Source organism: Genypterus blacodes, unplaced genomic scaffold (assembly GCF_046128005.1).
Source record: "Genypterus blacodes isolate CSIRO-AG114 ecotype Tasmania unplaced genomic scaffold, CSIRO-AGI_Gbla_v1 ptg000232l_1, whole genome shotgun sequence".
NCBI classification, from domain to species: Eukaryota; Metazoa; Chordata; class Actinopteri; order Ophidiiformes; family Ophidiidae; genus Genypterus; species Genypterus blacodes.
Genome location: NW_027467030.1, coordinates 27,501 through 45,000, shown reverse-complemented (window position 1 = coordinate 45,000; position 17,500 = coordinate 27,501). Strand labels below are relative to the sequence as shown.

Genomic DNA, 17,500 nt, shown 5'->3' with positions numbered 1-17,500 from the left:
TATATACACTATCTTTCTTTGTCTACCATGTTTTCAAGTAGTTGATGATGTGCATTCATGGTGGCGGTGTGTGTGTATGCATGTTTGAATGTGTGTATTTGCCTCTTTATGTTGTATTCCAGCACTACATGTCTCACATGTCCATCCATAGGGACACACACTGACCCCTGACCCCTATGAGCTCTGATCTCTCAAGATGGATGTTGGTGTGTGTTAATATGTGTGTGTGTGTGTGTGTGTGTGTGAGTTTCCAGATGGATGTTTCCTATACATAGTCATTGTTGTGTGAGCTTGTAGAGTGTGTTGTCTTTATTGGACAGGCTGTATTTCTCTGGCTTCGGGGACATTTTTCTCGTCTCTATTCGCCGTTTAAACAAACTGCGGTGTTTTTCTGACCACCCCTCCATTTCATCCCATCCCAGACATAAAAAAGTGCTCCCAGCAGCCAAACTCCTTAACCTGCACCACTTCACAACACTCTTCTCCTGCTATTACCGACCACTTACAACACCTCACACGCCAGCTACAAAATCAATACTCTTACTGGGGTCCCTGTGTGTGTGTGGGTGTGTGTGTGTGTGTGTAAGGGTAGGAAGAGCCCCCATTTACTTTCAAAGCAAAAACACCCATCGTTGAACCCCCCCACACAATGCACACACAGACACACAGAGACAGACACACACATACACACACGTCCTGATGCTGGGCTTGTGAACTTGTGTTCTGTTTCCTTTGGCAACGGAAGTTCAGTATTTAAGAGTGCTGTTAGACAAAACAAATACGCTTCTGCTCTCCTATATCTCACTCCCATCACTCTCTCTCTCTTTTTCTCTCTCTCTCTCTCGTCCATAGTTCTCTCCCTCTCCTCTCTCGCCCTCTCGCTCTCTCTCTCCCACTTGGAGCACTAACACGGCTCAGTGCCTCCCTGGACACACACCATTCTCCATGCTTATTGTTACCCCTGACAGCTTTTGTCGTGGGGAGAAAAGGTAACCCTCCCCCCTCCACAGTCGCCCCCCCCCATCTCCCACTTTCACCCACTCCCCCGCCTGCCTTCACCCCTCTCCCCAACCACCCCCTAACCATTGGCCACTGCTCCTCACACACACATATACACATGCATACACACATTCCACAAGTGTAAAGGTCAAAGGGTGCAGCTGCTTCAATAAAGCGATGGGGAGGGAGAAAGGAGGGAGGAGAGAGAGACAGCGAGGGAGCTGGGTGACTCATTCACGCTTCTCTTCTCCTGCAGTGGGCAGAAAGAGCGAGTTAGTGCTTAGGTGTGGGGGTGGAATGGGTGGGGGGAGGGGGGCTTGGGGAGCTTGGGGGGCTTTGAGGATGAGGTTGGGGGAGTTGGATGGTATTTGGCTTTATTTGCAGGCTTTGGAATAGCAGTTGTTGTACATCTCTTTGGCTGGAGCAGATAGAAACACAAACGGTTTGTTTCAATTCTGCTTTAATGGAAGTGGTAGCAACATGCCGACCCAGTGCAGGTGAACGCTCACAACTTTCCTCCGGCTCGCTCTGCTTTTAAACAGAACTCATTCCTGGGTCTGATGAATAATGCCGTCTGGATGGAGGCGAGCACCCAGTGTGTGTCTGACCACAGCTGCACCCTGTAAGAGCCACCAATACCCTCCCTTCATTGTGCTGTGAGCACTCGCAGTTGCTCGTCAATGATGCTGTCCTTTGCTTAACTCTCCAATTAAAAGTAGGGATATTGCTCAGACTTTCAGCGAGTGAACAGAAGCGGCGTGTCTGTGTTTAGAGAGCTGCTAACGCTAACAGAGTTTCATTAGTCACAGTCGCGGTGACTCATTTTGGTGTCCCTCCATGGGTTAAGACACCGTTGTTGCCTTTTCTGAAGCTTTTCAACACTGGCAAGCAGAGACTTCCAGAAGGGAAACGCTGAATACTTTGGACTTTTGAGGCAGAAAATTGGTCAGATTTGAATTTCTGTAACACTGTTTGTGAAAGTTTGGATTATAAATGCTCAACCATAACTAGACGCTCTTTCGTGGCTTAAGTTAAAATTCCTTGCTGGTTATCAAACAGGTTTTAATGGCAGCAATCAGAGAGAGCAAATCAAGCTCCTATAAGTAACTGTGTCATACATAAAGGTTAGAATGGAGCGACCTTAATGTACATTCTTATTACGACTGCACAATAATAATGATATGATGTTCATATGTAAACCTATGACCTATGACACGTTTAATATATTGCATACTAAGCAGGTTCTTCAGAATGAGAATAGCTCACTCTGTACCGCAGTATTTGTCAAGAGTTGGAAATTCATTGACTGAGCTCCAGGGCTGTGAAGGGAGACTGACATTTAGAGTTGAATTTGACACTCTGACAGCCACTACCAGCTAAAGCTAATGGTTGTCTGCCAGTCTGCCACAGCATAAGCAGTGTGAAATCCTCCTTGATGGGCTGAGAAGTGTCTTTAGTGATCCAAAAGTTGTCTTCCTGTGATTCGCCAAAGGTTGGGCGCTAACCAGGACGACTCTGGCATGATCCCATTTAGAATCGACTGAGTGAAAATTAAATCAGATTTCCCTTTGAACAGGGATTTTCTTTGAACTCTGCCCAGGCGTCGTTTAGAGAAAGGTCTCATGACACAATTTGATCATTGAAATGTGTGCAGGTAGAAATCCACCTCCCTGTGGTTTCGTCCTAAACTTTGAACTAGAAATGAAAAAACTTCCCGGGCTCTCCATGCAGCCTCTCATCTTGTTATGAATACACTTTCTTGTGGCAATGATGATGCATTAAAGGCTTGAAAGTGTGACATGCAGCAGTTGGCGTGATGAAAACCATTGGGGATCTTGCGTGTTGCATGTTCTTTTGCGAAACGGGACGAGGCTTTCATTGTTAAATAGATAGATCAAGTTGTAGCTAATCCCTGAGATGCTTGTAAGGAAAAGTAACGACCACAGATCAAGTTAGTGGGTAAAATAATGTGAAACTAATCAATCTTCTTTTTCTGGTGCCCAGAGGAGTCACAAGTGACGCTCAGCTACAGAATACTGGATGAGTCTGGTGGTGATTCAGGTTGTGGTGCTGCCGAGAGTCTGCTGTCAGGACTATCTGCATATTTTTTGCGCTTCAGTTGCTGAAAGTATAAGCGCAGAATCTTCATCTCGCTTTCAGAAACGTATGCATATCAAGGTGCAGCACAAACAATCCGTCGGAGAAGAGTTAAAAAAAAAAAAAAAATGGAGAAGCACCGCTCATCCAAAAAGCCTCCTTCATCACCAATTGCAATTTGCGTGCTTCAGCTGTTAAGACTAATCCACCCAGGCTGGCACCCCTGCACCGTAAAGCCCCTTTGTAAATGCAGCGCTTTCTGGCCTGATTTGAGATTCTAAGATGGAAATTGTTCGCTGCCTCCCATTGGCTCACTGCCCATCACTGTAACATGGTGTAGACTTGCAATCATTGCAGGCATTTTGACTGGTCAAGCTCTGCAGAAAGGCTTTATTCCTGCATGAGCGGGCGCTGCAAAATGAAAGTGGGGAAAGTCAGAGGTAGAAAGTTGCATCCTAAATTAATTTTGCTATACTGGTGAATATTTTCATACTGTTGGAGTTCATATTTGGACTTTTCCTATTTTCCTTCCAGGGGGGAAAATAGCTCTTTTTGCTCCGCTGCATTTATCTGACATTTATCTCTGGGCCTCTTACAGGATGAGGATTTATACGTGAAACCTATCATATAATGCATTGTTAGGGTGCAGCCACTGTGACAGACTGCTGTTATAGATAGTGTTGTCATTTCTATCAAATATTTTTGAAGAACTTTATCAAGATCCTGCACTTTTACTTTATTTCATTGCATTTTTCTTTCTGTACATTTAATCTGAAACTGTCACTTTGTTGGCGTTGTGTTTGCCCTAATTAAATGCTGCAGTAGGAGTCGTTCCAGCAGCTCCAGCTCCCGACTCAGGATAACTTAATTAATGATTGAAAGTAGAGCCAAGATGATGTTTCTAAACACGGGGTGCTTCTTATCTGACAAATATGTCCCGGCTGGTCTTTGTCACTCACATCTGGCCAGCTGTGAGTGACATCCAACTATGGTTCAACCTGCCAGACCACATGTGGATGGGGTTGAGTTATGTTCCAATCCCATGCTCTTCCACGCTCTTCCATGCTCTTCCATGCTCTTCCATGCTCTTCCATGCTCTTCCATGCTCTTCCACGCTCTTCCACGCTCTTCCATGCTAACCGTAGTGACTCTATCTGGTGTGTGTTGCTCATGGACCACTGAGCTGTCAACAAAAAGGCTTGAACCCACTGTTCCCTACGTTGAGGGACTCATTCAAACCACAAGACCACCCTGACGCCAGTATGAGAGCTTCTTTGTCAGAACAGAGGGGCATTCCATCAGTTTCACAATGAAGATCAAATCTCACTCGATTTTTTTTTTTTACATAAACAAGGATTCTGTTACTCTGGAAGACGAAACAAAGAATTGTGTTTTAGACATAAACTTCCATCATGACACGCCTGCACAACAGTACACAGAGTTTGTTTTGCTGGGTTGGATAGGAATGTCTCTGATAGGATGGTTTATGTAAAGTACACTTTGGTTTGTTTATCTGCTCACAGTGTCTGCAAGTGTGTGGAATGTGTTTGAGTACAATACATAATGTGTACATTATTAACTGGTGTATTGTTCTTCTTGCATGGATGTGTGCTGAACTGAGAGTGAGATCAGGGTCTGAAACAGAAACAGTGATCAGTTACATGACAGAGATGAAACTGTAACCCTCCTCACTGATAACATTTGATTTAGTGTTGAACCATAACGCACGATCATTACGCCCCTGTGACGCCGCACTCAGCAGGAATCTCCATACCAAACGCACAATCACAGGCAAAGTTAGCAGCGTTTGAGCCTTTAGTAGGGTGTCTGCTAGAGTTCAATCACATTTGGCTCCATAAAATAAGGAATCGCTTGGCTAAAATATTCTGATTGATGCAAAGCTGTGGCTACAATCAAGATGCATGTGCCAGATGTATCCATGGAGACCAAAGACAACACACTTCCATCCTTCAACAAGCGTCGCATCACCCACAGTAAGAAGTGTATTGCAAAGTAGAATCACATGAATCCACACACACACACATACTCACACAAGTTAGCTTTCAGTGTGCTTAAGCCACCGCAGTACAAGAAGCAAAGGCTGCCAGTTCCATCAAAAGCTGCACAAGTCTCGACAAAATCTGCCTTTTTAGAATGAAATGCTGGCATAAAGAGAAGGAAGCGAGGATAATAAAGCACATTTTAGGAATGTGTCTCCATTACTATTGTTAAGATACGTCCAAATCATTTGCATTCTGGTGAATTTACATCATTTCGGCGACATCTGTGTTGTTGCGTGTTGATGGCCTTATTTGTTACTGTAGTGTACCGCAGCTCCTTTAATGTGCCCCCATGTTGCCGTGGTGATTATGCCAGTCTGTCAGATTGCAGTGTGTATTATGTCATTGGATAAAAACGTTATATTTTTTGTTTTGCAGTAAGATTGTTAAGATCCCAAGAAAACATTTAAAGGAATTTGTACAATTTAGGTTTAAGCAAAGTAGCAGTAGATTTTTTCCATCTTTGAGGTTGATGTAAAAAAAAATAATGAAAAGAAAATGGAAAAACAGCATAGGATGAATTATATTTCCTGAAATTCATGTCCACGATATCAGACACTTCAATTTTCAGAATCAAACCTGCAGAGAAACCAGTATGCATCTGCATCTGCATGATTTGAATCCAAACCCAGTGATCCTTTGTCAACTCAGTGTCTGGCAGAGCAAAATACAGCAACTCCTTTATTGGTTTTTGTTTGGAGATATAAATCTTGCTGACAATATAAATGAATAGAAAATAAGCTAATCAGAAAGATCTCATAACAAATTAGATTTCATTAATATTAATATTATGGGAGCTCCGTCTACAGTTATCATCATCATCATCATCATCATCAGACTTTAGATTTATCTATGAATTTGTCTCTAAGCTAAATCCTATATTCCACTCTAACCATAAATAAGCAGCACTTTTAGACAGATTGACTTCTATACTTCCACCTACAGGCATTATTATTCCCCTGAACTCAACCCTGTGTGTGATCTTTCTCACTAAACCTGTGAGACAGAAACACAGCAGCCATCAGCATCAGCAGCTCCGTCCTTCCACAGCAACTGAGGATCAAATTTAGAGGCAAATCTCATTAATTGAACACAGCCTAGTCTGTGTTTTTCCCCCTGCAGCCTCAGTCGTGTGTATGCATGTTGATGTGTGTGTGTGTGTGTGTGTGTGTGTGTGTGTGTGTGTGTGTGTGTGTGTGTGTGTGTGCGTGTGAGTTGAGGGAGAACATCAGGGGGAGTTGTTTGCGTGACAAGCAGGGGCATTACAAAACTTTCTGCCTGTCGCTGGCAAGAAGGGCCACAGTCGTGCTATCAACTCAAAGAATATTAACAAGTTAATCATCTGAAATTAACTCTCTATTGCCCAGACAAATGTACGACACACACACACACACACACTCACACGGTGCAGAGAAGCTATTTTCCATGTTCCCATCCCTCTCCCGCTCTCTCCTCATGCACATTTGCAGACAGCAGCTGCTCTTGTCATCAGGCCTGTTATCAAGCTTTTCCTGGAGGGAACGGTACAGCGAGCAATAGATTCAAATATAAAATATCAGGAGCGAAAAGGCAGAACGGGTGAGTGCCAGGTGGCGAGAGAGGAGAAGGAAGGAGTTTGATACGGAAAGGAAGGAAGGAAGGAAGGAAGGCAATCTCCCAGCACAGATCCATGGCTGCCAGCATCCGAGCTGTAACATCACTGATTCTCTACAGATAATTCCTCCACTGCTCAGGTTTAATTACTCTCTGTCAGAAGTCTCTGTACCTCCGGGGGTGATCACACACAGAAAGGTCTTCATCCAATCACGCTGTTTGACCTTTTGACCCTTCCTCCCTCTCTCCTCCGATGATGAGGTGACATTTCAGCTCTGTCAGCTTCAGGTCACCTCTCCTCTCCACAGGAGGTTAAGGTGCTGCGCTGCATTCATCACTCTAACCTCCTCATCACAGCAGTTTACCATTAGTGCACTGATTCACTATGAAGATTCATGCTTATATTTCTTTAATTTACAGCCCCCCCCCATCTCCTCCTCCTCCTCCTCTCCCCCCTCCCCTCCCACGTCTCCCTCGCTCACTTCTCATCCTTGACCTTCGCATATTCCCATGGTAATTGCCTCTTACTTGAGGATTGTTTGGTTGGTAAGTCGCGGGGGCCGATCCTTCGGTTTTAAAAGTTGCGCATCAGCGGCAAAGCTTTTCAAAATCTAATTTAGAGGATTATCTCTATTGATTTCACTTAAAACTCATTCTTTTCTCTTTCTATCCCTCTGCTGCCACGATAACATCAGGGAAGGAAGCAGTGTGTACGTGTGTGTGTGTGTGTGTGTGTGTGTGTGTGTTTCCTTGCCCACATGAATCTTTCCTTCCTCCGTCAAGTTGAGGAGGAGGTTCATCTCACATAGCACGAGAGAGAGAGTGTGTGTGTGTGTGTGTGTGTGTGTGTGTGTGTGTGTGTGTATCCCAACTCTGAGTGCCTATCTGCATCTGTCTGTGTGCGTTCATCCAGCACACACAGCTATCATCCTCCCTGGCATTAATATTCATCTGTGTGTGCATTGAGCAGAACAGATTAGCAGGAGTAATGATGAGCATGTAATGATAAGGGGACCACAGCAGTCCCGATAGTCTAAACATGCCTCCTCTAAACCCGACTGGAAAGAAGCAAGCAAACTCATTATGGCTTAACAGCCATTAGATTAGCATTAGTTCCTCTTTGAAGGTTGCTTTCCACGGATTAGCAACAGTAGTGAGCCATTAAAGAACATTATCAGCAGTGGTTTGGTATAAGTCAGCTTTATCTTGGCAGCAACTGGGTTCTGCATTGTTTGCCCGTTCCTATTAGTGTCCACTGCTGGGTGTCTTGTGTAGATTATAAATACACACAGGCTACTCTGTACTATAGCTGCAAACACTCAGTGACCACTTTATTAGGTACAGTGATGCATCCAACATCTGTGAAGCTGATAGTGCTCAATGTTGTCAATCAGCTGGATGTTAATATATGAGGAAGGTGTTTCTCATATTTGATCCAATCTCCATCCATAAGGAGAGCAGACAGTTGTAACAGTGTGTCTAATAAAGTGGCCACTGAGCGTACACACACACACACACACACTTGCTTGGCACGTTATGGGTCTCTGTTGTAATATTGCAGTTATTGGTGTGATAAAGTGTCAGCACGCTCATCTAAAGCTCCATTGATTGTTCACTTGGATGCTCTCACTATAATCAGGCGAAGGCCGCTGAAAGCTCTGCATAGATCCAGACCCCGATCGATTCCGCTCTTCTATCTCCTTCATCAATTCCAACGATCACAAAGCAGTTTAACAGAGTGTGTCCTCCCGCTGTTGCATCGTTATTAGCAACGTGCAGGCGATGATCAGAGAGAGCTCTGCTGTCAGGACTGAACAATAGTCCAGGTGACAGACAGTTGTCAGCTCTGGTCTTTAAAATGGATAAAGTGGATGTGGCGACAAATCAACCTGAGGAATGAGACGGCGAGCTTACCTGAAAGATAAAATGGCTGCAGAAAGAGGAGGTGACGCTGACTGAGGGTTAGTGTGGGCTGCCTGAGCCATGTGCTGGTGAATGGATGGTTTGTTTACTGTTTGCCTTCGTTGTAGGCCTCTGTCACGGTGACAGGTTGTCATGGCAGAGGCAGCGACGAGCGTCTACCAGGCTCAATGCCGGTGTGTTTGTGTGTGTGTGGCAGTGCGTAGAATCGCATTTGTGTCCGGACATGTTGTGGCATTTGTGTGTATGTGTATGGGGTCATTATGTGTGTATGTGTGTGTGTGTGTGAGAGACGGCATGTAATCTACTCTTACACATCACAGATCAAAGGGCAAAGGCAGCTGCCTGGTCAACTCAGCCTAGGCCACCCTGGTGGCACACCACACACACACACACACAACCGGATGAAACCAATTTTGGAAGCAAGCTAAAAAATACTCACAGTTACCATGGCAACTTGCCAGAAAGCTAGAGGGGGAAGAAGGGGAAATACAGAGGGAAAGAAGAAGCGAGGTGAAGAGAATAACAGGCGCTCTGTCAGAACATCGCCAGGTAACACTCAACACTAACAAAGACACGTTTGATAACTCGTTGATAACACCACCGTGTGACCGTGTGTGTATTTATGTGTGTGTGTGTGCATGTGGGGGGTGCAATGTTATTAGTAGAGGCAGTGAAAGAGCCCCTGCTGAGAAAAGCCTAATGCAGAGATAAGACCTCCTCTTAAAGGCAGCGTGAGCAGTGGGCCTCACACACACACACACACAAACACACACACACACACACACACACTGAACAAAGACCTCAGCACACCCATGCACAATAATGAATCACACAACAGGACCAAACAAGTGGTGCTTAAACATTTTTGTTTTTTTATTCAACATTTTTTTTTCCAAACCAGGAATGTACTAGTGTTTCCTCTCTTTAGAGGTGTGTGTTGGGGGCGGCAGGGGAGGGGTCACAAGGGAAGGGGATGCGATAAGGAGGGGGGAGGGGGGCATAAGGAGGAAGGAGATGAAGAGGAGGAGAGGACACAAAAAAACCCTTCTCACACAGAGGTGTTCCAAATACAAAGTCTCAACATGTCACCTTGCTCTGTGGCCACCGCTCGCTGGCTATTGGCACAAAGAAACACACACATACACACACACGCTCACACACATTCACCGACGGAGAGGCGGGGGGAACAAACACTCGCCGCTTTTCTTCTCCCCCCTCATCCCATAAAAGCTGAACTTCACTTCTTCTTCTTCTTCTTCTTTTTTTCGTTTTTTTTAAATGACAACCAGTGGCTGCAGCGTCTGTGGTTTTGGGGAAAGCCAAGACGTGGAGTCAACCACTCAAACACAAACAGTGAGAGCCAGAGACACAACTCTGAAATAACATCAACATGAAAATCAATTAAATTTAACCTTTGAGTCCAAGAGATACTTGACATTCTGCCGAGAATGAAGGGAGAGGGAGCGAAATGGAGCGAGAACAGGTGAGCAGCTTCTTCTTCTTCTTCTTCTCCTCCTTCATCTGAGACCATGCCACCAAAGTCAGAGAAGGAATGTTCCCTCCCTCATGTGGCAGTAACCGTTTTTCAACAAAACACTGTCAGTTTGGCAGATTGAAGTGTCCCAAAGAGTAGCAGAAGGTGTTGAAGAGAGAATAATAGACACGTCATTTGGCTTGGACGATATTTTAGGTACTCTTGAGCATGTTTAAATAGACATAGACTTAACAGTATACATAAAAAACACAACTCTGTAGCCGTAGAAAAGAAGAACTTGAGGCGTTTTTCACCACGTTTCGTCTTTGAAATCGGTTTTTGATTACAGTCAAATACAATCCAAACTTAGCCATGGTATAAAAACATATCTGAACATCATCATCATCATCATCATCATGTGTGGAACAAATTCATTTAGGACGAATGAAACACTTAAGTATGAAAGATATCTCATTATACCGTGTTAGATACCGATACAAAACACAGTTGAGAAATGCTGAAAGGTCCAGATTGAACACTGGCGTTACACAGAAAACAACATGGCGAGCTCTCCACTGCCACCCAGCGGACACGTTATAGCCATAAACAGGTTTCAGCAACACAAAACAACTTTATTAGTATGCACATGTGAACATATTGCGCCGGTAAACGCTTTGTGTGTTATTGCCCTCCAAGGTCGAGGTGCTGGGCACTATCGGGTTTGTGCGTGAGTGTGTGTATGTGTGTGTCGAGGCGTGGAAAAAGGAGGAAAACACACAATCGCTCTTTTCATCCCTCCTTTGTTCGTCTGGTTGGTCTTCATCACAAAAATTCAGTCTGATGAATGCAATTAGTTTTTGGGTGTGGGTGTGTGTGTGTGTGTGTGTGGACCTGTTTTAGAGGGACAGAGCCAGACGGTCTGTCAATGACAGTCATTAAAGGGTGCAACATTTCTGTGTGTATATGTGTGTGTGTGTCCTACAGAGAAACGAAGGGTGGGTGTTCTTGACGTGTGCTTGTGCAACCAGTGTGTCCGTGACATGTCCGTGGCGTGTGTGTGCGTGAATCGTAGCGCGCTTAGCCGCATCCCAAGGGGCGTGTGTGTGTGTGTGTTAGACGGAGATTTATTTCAACACACACTTAGGTGGGAAAGAGGAGCGAATCGGAAATGTGCCAGCTTATGTTAAAGTAAAGTAGTATCAGTTCAAAGACGGTGTATGTGTGTGTGTGTGTGTGTGTGTGTGTGTGTGTGTGTGTGTGTGTGTGTGTGAATGCGATGAGATCTCCCCTTTATTCCATGGTTAAGAGTTCCACACCTCCGAAATCCAAACTCCATTGGGGGCTGTTGGTCCATCCCCTCTGTTCAAAGAAACAATTTCCCTCCTTCACCAGCCACTCTTTCATCTGCTCACTCCATCCTTCCTCGGGATCCTTCATCTCTAACTCCAGCTGCTCCCATCCTCCCCTCCCCCAAGCTCTTTTTCTATAGTGTGCAATTCCTTCGCAGTCTTTTCTTTCCTCGTCTCCCTCCCTCCCTCTCTCTCTTTTTTTTTTGTTGAAAGTTCTGCATTCAGTCGCTCCTCCCCAGACGGCTCCTCTCCTCTCCTCTCCTCTCCTCTTTCTCCCTCTCTGTTCTTTTGCTTTTATTCTTCTTCATTTCATCCACACTCGCCCAATTCTCCCTCCCCCCTGCTTCTTTTCACTTCTGCATTTAAAAAAAAAAAAGCGTTTGAATAAAAAAAAAAACTTTCATAGATGGTTCTACCTCAACACTTCCACAGACGAGGTCTAAACTTCAAAACTACAGCATAGTACAAGGAGCTATAAAAATATACACAGAGTTCAGAGACCCTAGAGGGGGGAGGGAGGGAGGGAGGGAGGGGAGGAGGGGATAGAATGAGAGAGGGGGGGAGAGAGAGAGGCAACCTCTGTTCACCAGGAAAATAACTTTAAAAAAGGGATTAAATTAATATACAACACAAATGTGAAAGGAAGGAAACAAGGTCGCGAAAAAGTTGTGAAAAACAAAACGTGGATGAAAAAAAAAAAATGTCTAGCAACAGAAGTGTAGTTAAACAGAAGGGGTCAGAATAATGGAATAGAAAACAGAAAGAAACATCTAGAAATTATTTACTGGATATTCATATATATAATCTATAAGTGTCCATAGCGATAAAAATCTCACTTTTTTTGATATTCGCTCACTATTTTGTGTTTTGGTATTTAAGACAAGTCTAAAGCACGCACCCGCACACACACACGCCCGCGCACGCAATCACTCGCACAAAGCTCACACGCCCCAACAAAACCCCACGCCTGCATACGACGACTCATATGCACACTCTGAAGCACGCCAACCGCACACACACACACACACACACACAGACACACACGTTAATGTGGAGCAGCAGCGCCATAATTATTTTCCAAATCATATGCACACCCGCACAAACAGTCGCACACACGCACACACACACACACACACACACATTATTAAAATATACAAGATTTTGAGTGTCACCATGATTTGATTGGTCAGACCACCTCAGGCACGGGCACAGTGGCCTGACGGCCGCCCTGCTGGCCGGCCGAGCGAGTCCCAGGCCCCTGTTCTCTCCACAGAAACCATACAAACACAAACTAGAAGCCTATAGGTGAGTTAGTAGCAGGGGCCAGTCTCGTGTGAGCGAGGCAGCTATGGCCTCTGGGAAAGAGAAGTTCTCTGGCGCACACTGGGATCAGGTTCGTGTTTTTTCTTTCTCCCTCTCTCTCTCTCTCTCTCTTCCTCTCTTTTTTTTCATGTCACATGTCCCAGCAACAGGTCCGTGCTCCTAGAAAAAGAGTGTGTTGTTACACACACACACACACTGGTTTTTACAACATTGTAGGGCCTCTTTGATTCGGCACTAGTGGGGGCTGGTTTAGCTCTGAGTAACGGGGGGGCACTCAGAGGCCTCTGCCCATTTGACGGGGGCCTTGTTAAGCAGGGCTATGTACTGGTGCGACGTTGCCCTTTACACACACTTAGTGGCCCAGTGGTGTGAGAATTGGATGGGGTGGTTTAATCGACTAACTCAACTGTGGCTCACGGGGCAGTGATGGGGCATCTGAGGGACAATACTGGTCGTATTGAGGGCTCAGGGCAGGAGCGGTGATCGCTAGCTTTGCTGTGGTTGCACTTGGGCTTGGGGTTTGTTTGGAGATGGGTGGCGGGCGGTGGGTGGGTCCAGTGGGCTCAGCAGCAGCTGTCTCATACTTTGTAGTAGATGTTGGCCGGGCTCTGAGGCGGCATCTCCTGGACGATGTAGACGGGGTGCCCGTAGTCCCCGCTCACCTTCTCGTAGTGCGGGCAGTAGGCTGAGTCCGACGTCCGTAGAGGGATGATGATGTCGCTTGGCTCTGAGCCGTTGTTGTTGGAGCTGCTGATGCCCCCGCCGCCTCCCCTCTTGGGGCTGGTGAGCGAGGACAGCGATAGCGGAGGGTGGTGGGTGTCTGAGTGCTTGGCGTGTCGTCTTCGGTAGCACACCACACAGATCACCGCGGTGACGAGGAGGAGGAAGGCAGAGCCGCCCGCCGCGCCTGCGATGAGAGCGATGTTGGAGGGCTGCAGGGGCCCGTTCTCGCCACCGCCGTCGCCTCCTCCCAGGCCGTTGTTACCTCCCCGAGACTGGGTGGAGTTCCCTGTTCCACCTGAAAGAAAGAGCAGGACAGTCTCACAACCTCACTCCACCAAAGGACATCTCACTGTTTTTCTTCTTTTTATACAGCACATCAATCACCTCAAGCAATAACATGGCCATCTTTGACAATCTGCGTTTTCATGAGCTATTAAACAAACATACCAGCCCTTTTAGCTTTACACCACAATAAAATGATTAATGGTGCTGGTCGGACTTCAGCAGAACCCGGAGGAATCTCACCCAAGCTTATATGTCCTCTCTTTATGGATGTGACTGAGTTGATAGCGCTCCATATAAAACAGGGGAGGGTGGGAGGGAGGGATGTCTATAGTGTGTGTGTGTGTGTGTGTGTGTGTGTGTGTGTGTGTGTCTCCTCTTGTGGAGAGCGGAGGAAAGCCACAGTGCATATCAAGGTAACACTATATTTCTCCAACCCTAACAACAGTGTTTACTTAGCATTACAGCCTGCCACATGAAGTGAACCTCCCCCTTTCTGCCTTTACCACCAGACTACACACTCTCAGCCTCCCCCTCTCTCTCTCTCTCTCCCCTTATCAGTCTGTCTGGCATTCTGTCTTTCCGCTGGTCTCTCTGTCCGCTGTGTGTCTGCGTGAAACCTAAGATCTTCACAGCCTCGGATCCCACAGCGTTCCCAGCAGGAGGTGGGGTCTGAAGGTGGACCGTGGTCTGGGGGAGCGCGTGTATCTGTAAGTGTGTGTGTTTGTAGAGCGAGGGGAGGCTGAGGCTCTGGCACCGGACCGTGTGGATGTGTGTGGTGGACTGGTTAAGGCTGGTAATGTGAGTCTGTGTTATACAGAGCCTTTGGGATTGGTTTATCATTATTCTTGGCACATATCCCCTTCTTTTCCCCCCCGTCTGTCTGTCTGTCACCCTGTGCCGCATCTCCTCCCGCTCCTCGCCCTCCCTCGCTCCGTGGCTCTCTCTATCTCTGGGTTATTGTAGACGTAATGACCTACCTTGCTCTGAGCTCAGAGCTTCCAAACAGCAAAACACAAAGACGGGCAAAGACACACACAGAGATGCAGACGCGTACACAACTGGGTTACACACATCAAATCCTAGCGAGCGCACACACACACACACACACACACACACCTCATCCCCCCCGCCGCCAGGCTCCCCACTGTGCCGGACTCACTGGGAGCAAAGCACTAATGCTGAACGGCGATTACGCTCCCTTCTCTTCCTCCCCGCTTTCTTCCTCCCTCCATTAACCCAACATCCCTCACTTTCCATCTCCATTATGACTGCAGCTCTGTCTTCATCACATCCTCCTCCCTCCCCTCCTCCTCCCCTCTCCCTCTCCGTTCTCTCTCCTCTTGGCGTTCTCTTTCGTATCACACTTCAACTTCAGACTTTGAAGTTGACTCTGCTTTAACTCTCGCCTCACTCACTTCTACCTCTAATGAACTCCTCTGTCTTCCTCTCTCACATCAGAGACGGAGACGATGTTAGACATCAGGTCCATAATGGAGCTTTAACCTCTCTTACTTTCTCTTCTGACTTCTTCTTCTCAGGCAGAATTCAAATTTCAAGAGGAGGCGCTTTGTATCGTAAAAATACATATTTCGGAAAAAAGTTTTATAAAGCTGTAAACACGATAAGGGATTTGATGTTGGAGGCCGTAAATACAGTCGACCATGGGCTGGGTCATTACGCCTACGAGCACACGGGGGAGTGGGGAGGCGTCACACAGACGGAGCAGCAGGCCCAGACTAACCCATATGTAGCCTTTATGGTTTCCTGTTTGTAGCTGTTTATATTACTTCAGACTTTGTTTTGTTGTGCTGTAAAAGGTTATTTCAATTCTACATCATGTGGACTGGCTCTATTATGTTGTGGTTGCTTTTATATCGTCAACAATAACAACAATAATAACAATTATACACAGAAATGTCCAAGATGGTCACCTCAGTTTTTGTTTTTTTAGAGCTGACACACCCCGTCTGTGTGTGTGAGTGTGTGTGTGTGTGTGCTTGCGTGCGTGCGTGCGTGCGTGCGTGCGTGCGTGCGTGCGTGCGTGCGTGCGTGCGTGCGTGTCTGCGTGTGTGTGTGTGCGTGTGTGTGTGTGTGTGTGTGACCTACATTATGTTAGGTCATGTGTTTTGCTGCATTGTTTTCCACTTTTGGGGACGAGTCTGTGTTTTTGACTGCTTTCACCTCGGGGGATAATAAGCTCTGACATCATCGGTGTGTGAAGAGACGGAACACAATTATTTGGGATTTGGAGACTATCTGGTCCTCCTCTGCTAGATGAATGTGTAAACGGCCTCATTATGTGCCTCATTATGTGTGTGATGTAATGTGTTATCTGTCTTATTCCAGTGAAAACAATGCCTGCCATTGTTGCCTATTGAATGTTTCACACCTACGGCTCTCACCTATGAGGAGCCGCGTTCCATTCAGACTATGGACCGTGCCGACGCAACGTTCCCACGTTTTGTATAGTGAAGGGAGTGACACACAGAGAAGAAAAGGAACGGACACAAGCGAGCGTGAATCGTGTTCTTTCTCCTCTGCTCAATGACTTTGAGGTACAGCAGAGGGCTCAGTCTCTCTCTCTCTCTCTCTCCCTCCCTCCCTCTCCCCTCATCTCTCTCTCTCCCCGTCTCTCTCTCTCTCCCTCCCTCTCCCCTCACTGTCTCTCCCTCCCTCTGCCCACATCTCTCCCTCTCTCTCTCTCCCTCCCTCCCTCTCCCCTCATCTCTCTCTCAGTTCCAGCTCCTTGTTCTCACCTCTATTCCTCCTGCTTTTCAATAATTCTTCTCTTTCTCCTTCTAATTCAACCCACTCACCCAGTTCCATCACTCCCTTATGTCTGTTCCTCTCTCTCCCCTCATCCCTCCCTTATTCATTTTGCTCGTTCTCTAGGCGGAACTTCAGAATCCAGGCCGCCCCGAACTAATGACAATAATAACTCTCTGAAACATCGCCGCCGGTCTAGCCCTGTCTCTTGCTCTCCCCCCCTTTTCTTTCTGTCTCCCTCCTTCCTCCCTTTCCTTTTCTTGTCCTTCTCCCTAGGCAGCTATTAGCCATCCATTCCCCGCCTGCAGCACTTCGCTCAGAGGGCTGGGCGCAGAGATGAGGAGGAGAGGGAGAATAAGATATGGAATTAAATAGAGAGATCCACAGATGTCACCACTGCACAGTCTCCATCTGTCGCCTCCTCCCTCCCCGTCTCCCCCGCTGCTTTTCCTTTTTTTTTATTATCCACCAGTCGTTGCTTATTCACTCCATCCATTTTGCGGAGGGATCTAGCAGCCGTTGGGTCTCCTGCTTACCTGAGTTTCTGTTGGTGGCACGTCCCGCCGGCTGCTCCGGTTTGTTCTTGGGAGGCAGTCCATATGGGCCTGGGGAGGGAGGGAGGGAGGGAGGGAGGGGGAGAGAAGGGAGAAACGTGAGCAGAGCCGTCTCCACCTTCTCCAAGAGACACAACAACAACAAGATCCTCGGATATTTGGAATGAAAAAGTGATATGAGCACCGGCGGCTTTAGAGGCCGTTACAGGAAAGCACATATTGATTAGGCTGTGATGTCCTGTGGTTGAACACTTTTCAATTTGCTAAAGAGAGGTCATTTGTTGTCGGGCCAGAGTGAATTTACACCAGACCGTAACGGCGTTGTAATCTGTAGTTGCTAAACCGGGGCCATCT

The 17,500-nt window shown here is 46.6% G+C and overlaps 1 protein-coding gene across 1 annotated transcript in view; it reads right to left on the bottom strand.

Moving 5' to 3' along the window:
• Nucleotides 1-10,495: 10,495 nt before the first annotated feature.
• Nucleotides 10,496-17,500, bottom strand: part of LOC143016437 (ephrin-B3-like) — a gene marked incomplete at its 5' end in the record, with an annotated part of 34,013 nt that continues 27,008 nt past the window's right edge. Inside the window, 2 exon segments of the mRNA XM_076170776.1 lie at nucleotides 10,496-13,836; nucleotides 17,129-17,197. Of these exon segments, the coding sequence (XP_076026891.1) occupies nucleotides 13,397-13,836; nucleotides 17,129-17,197 (509 nt within the window).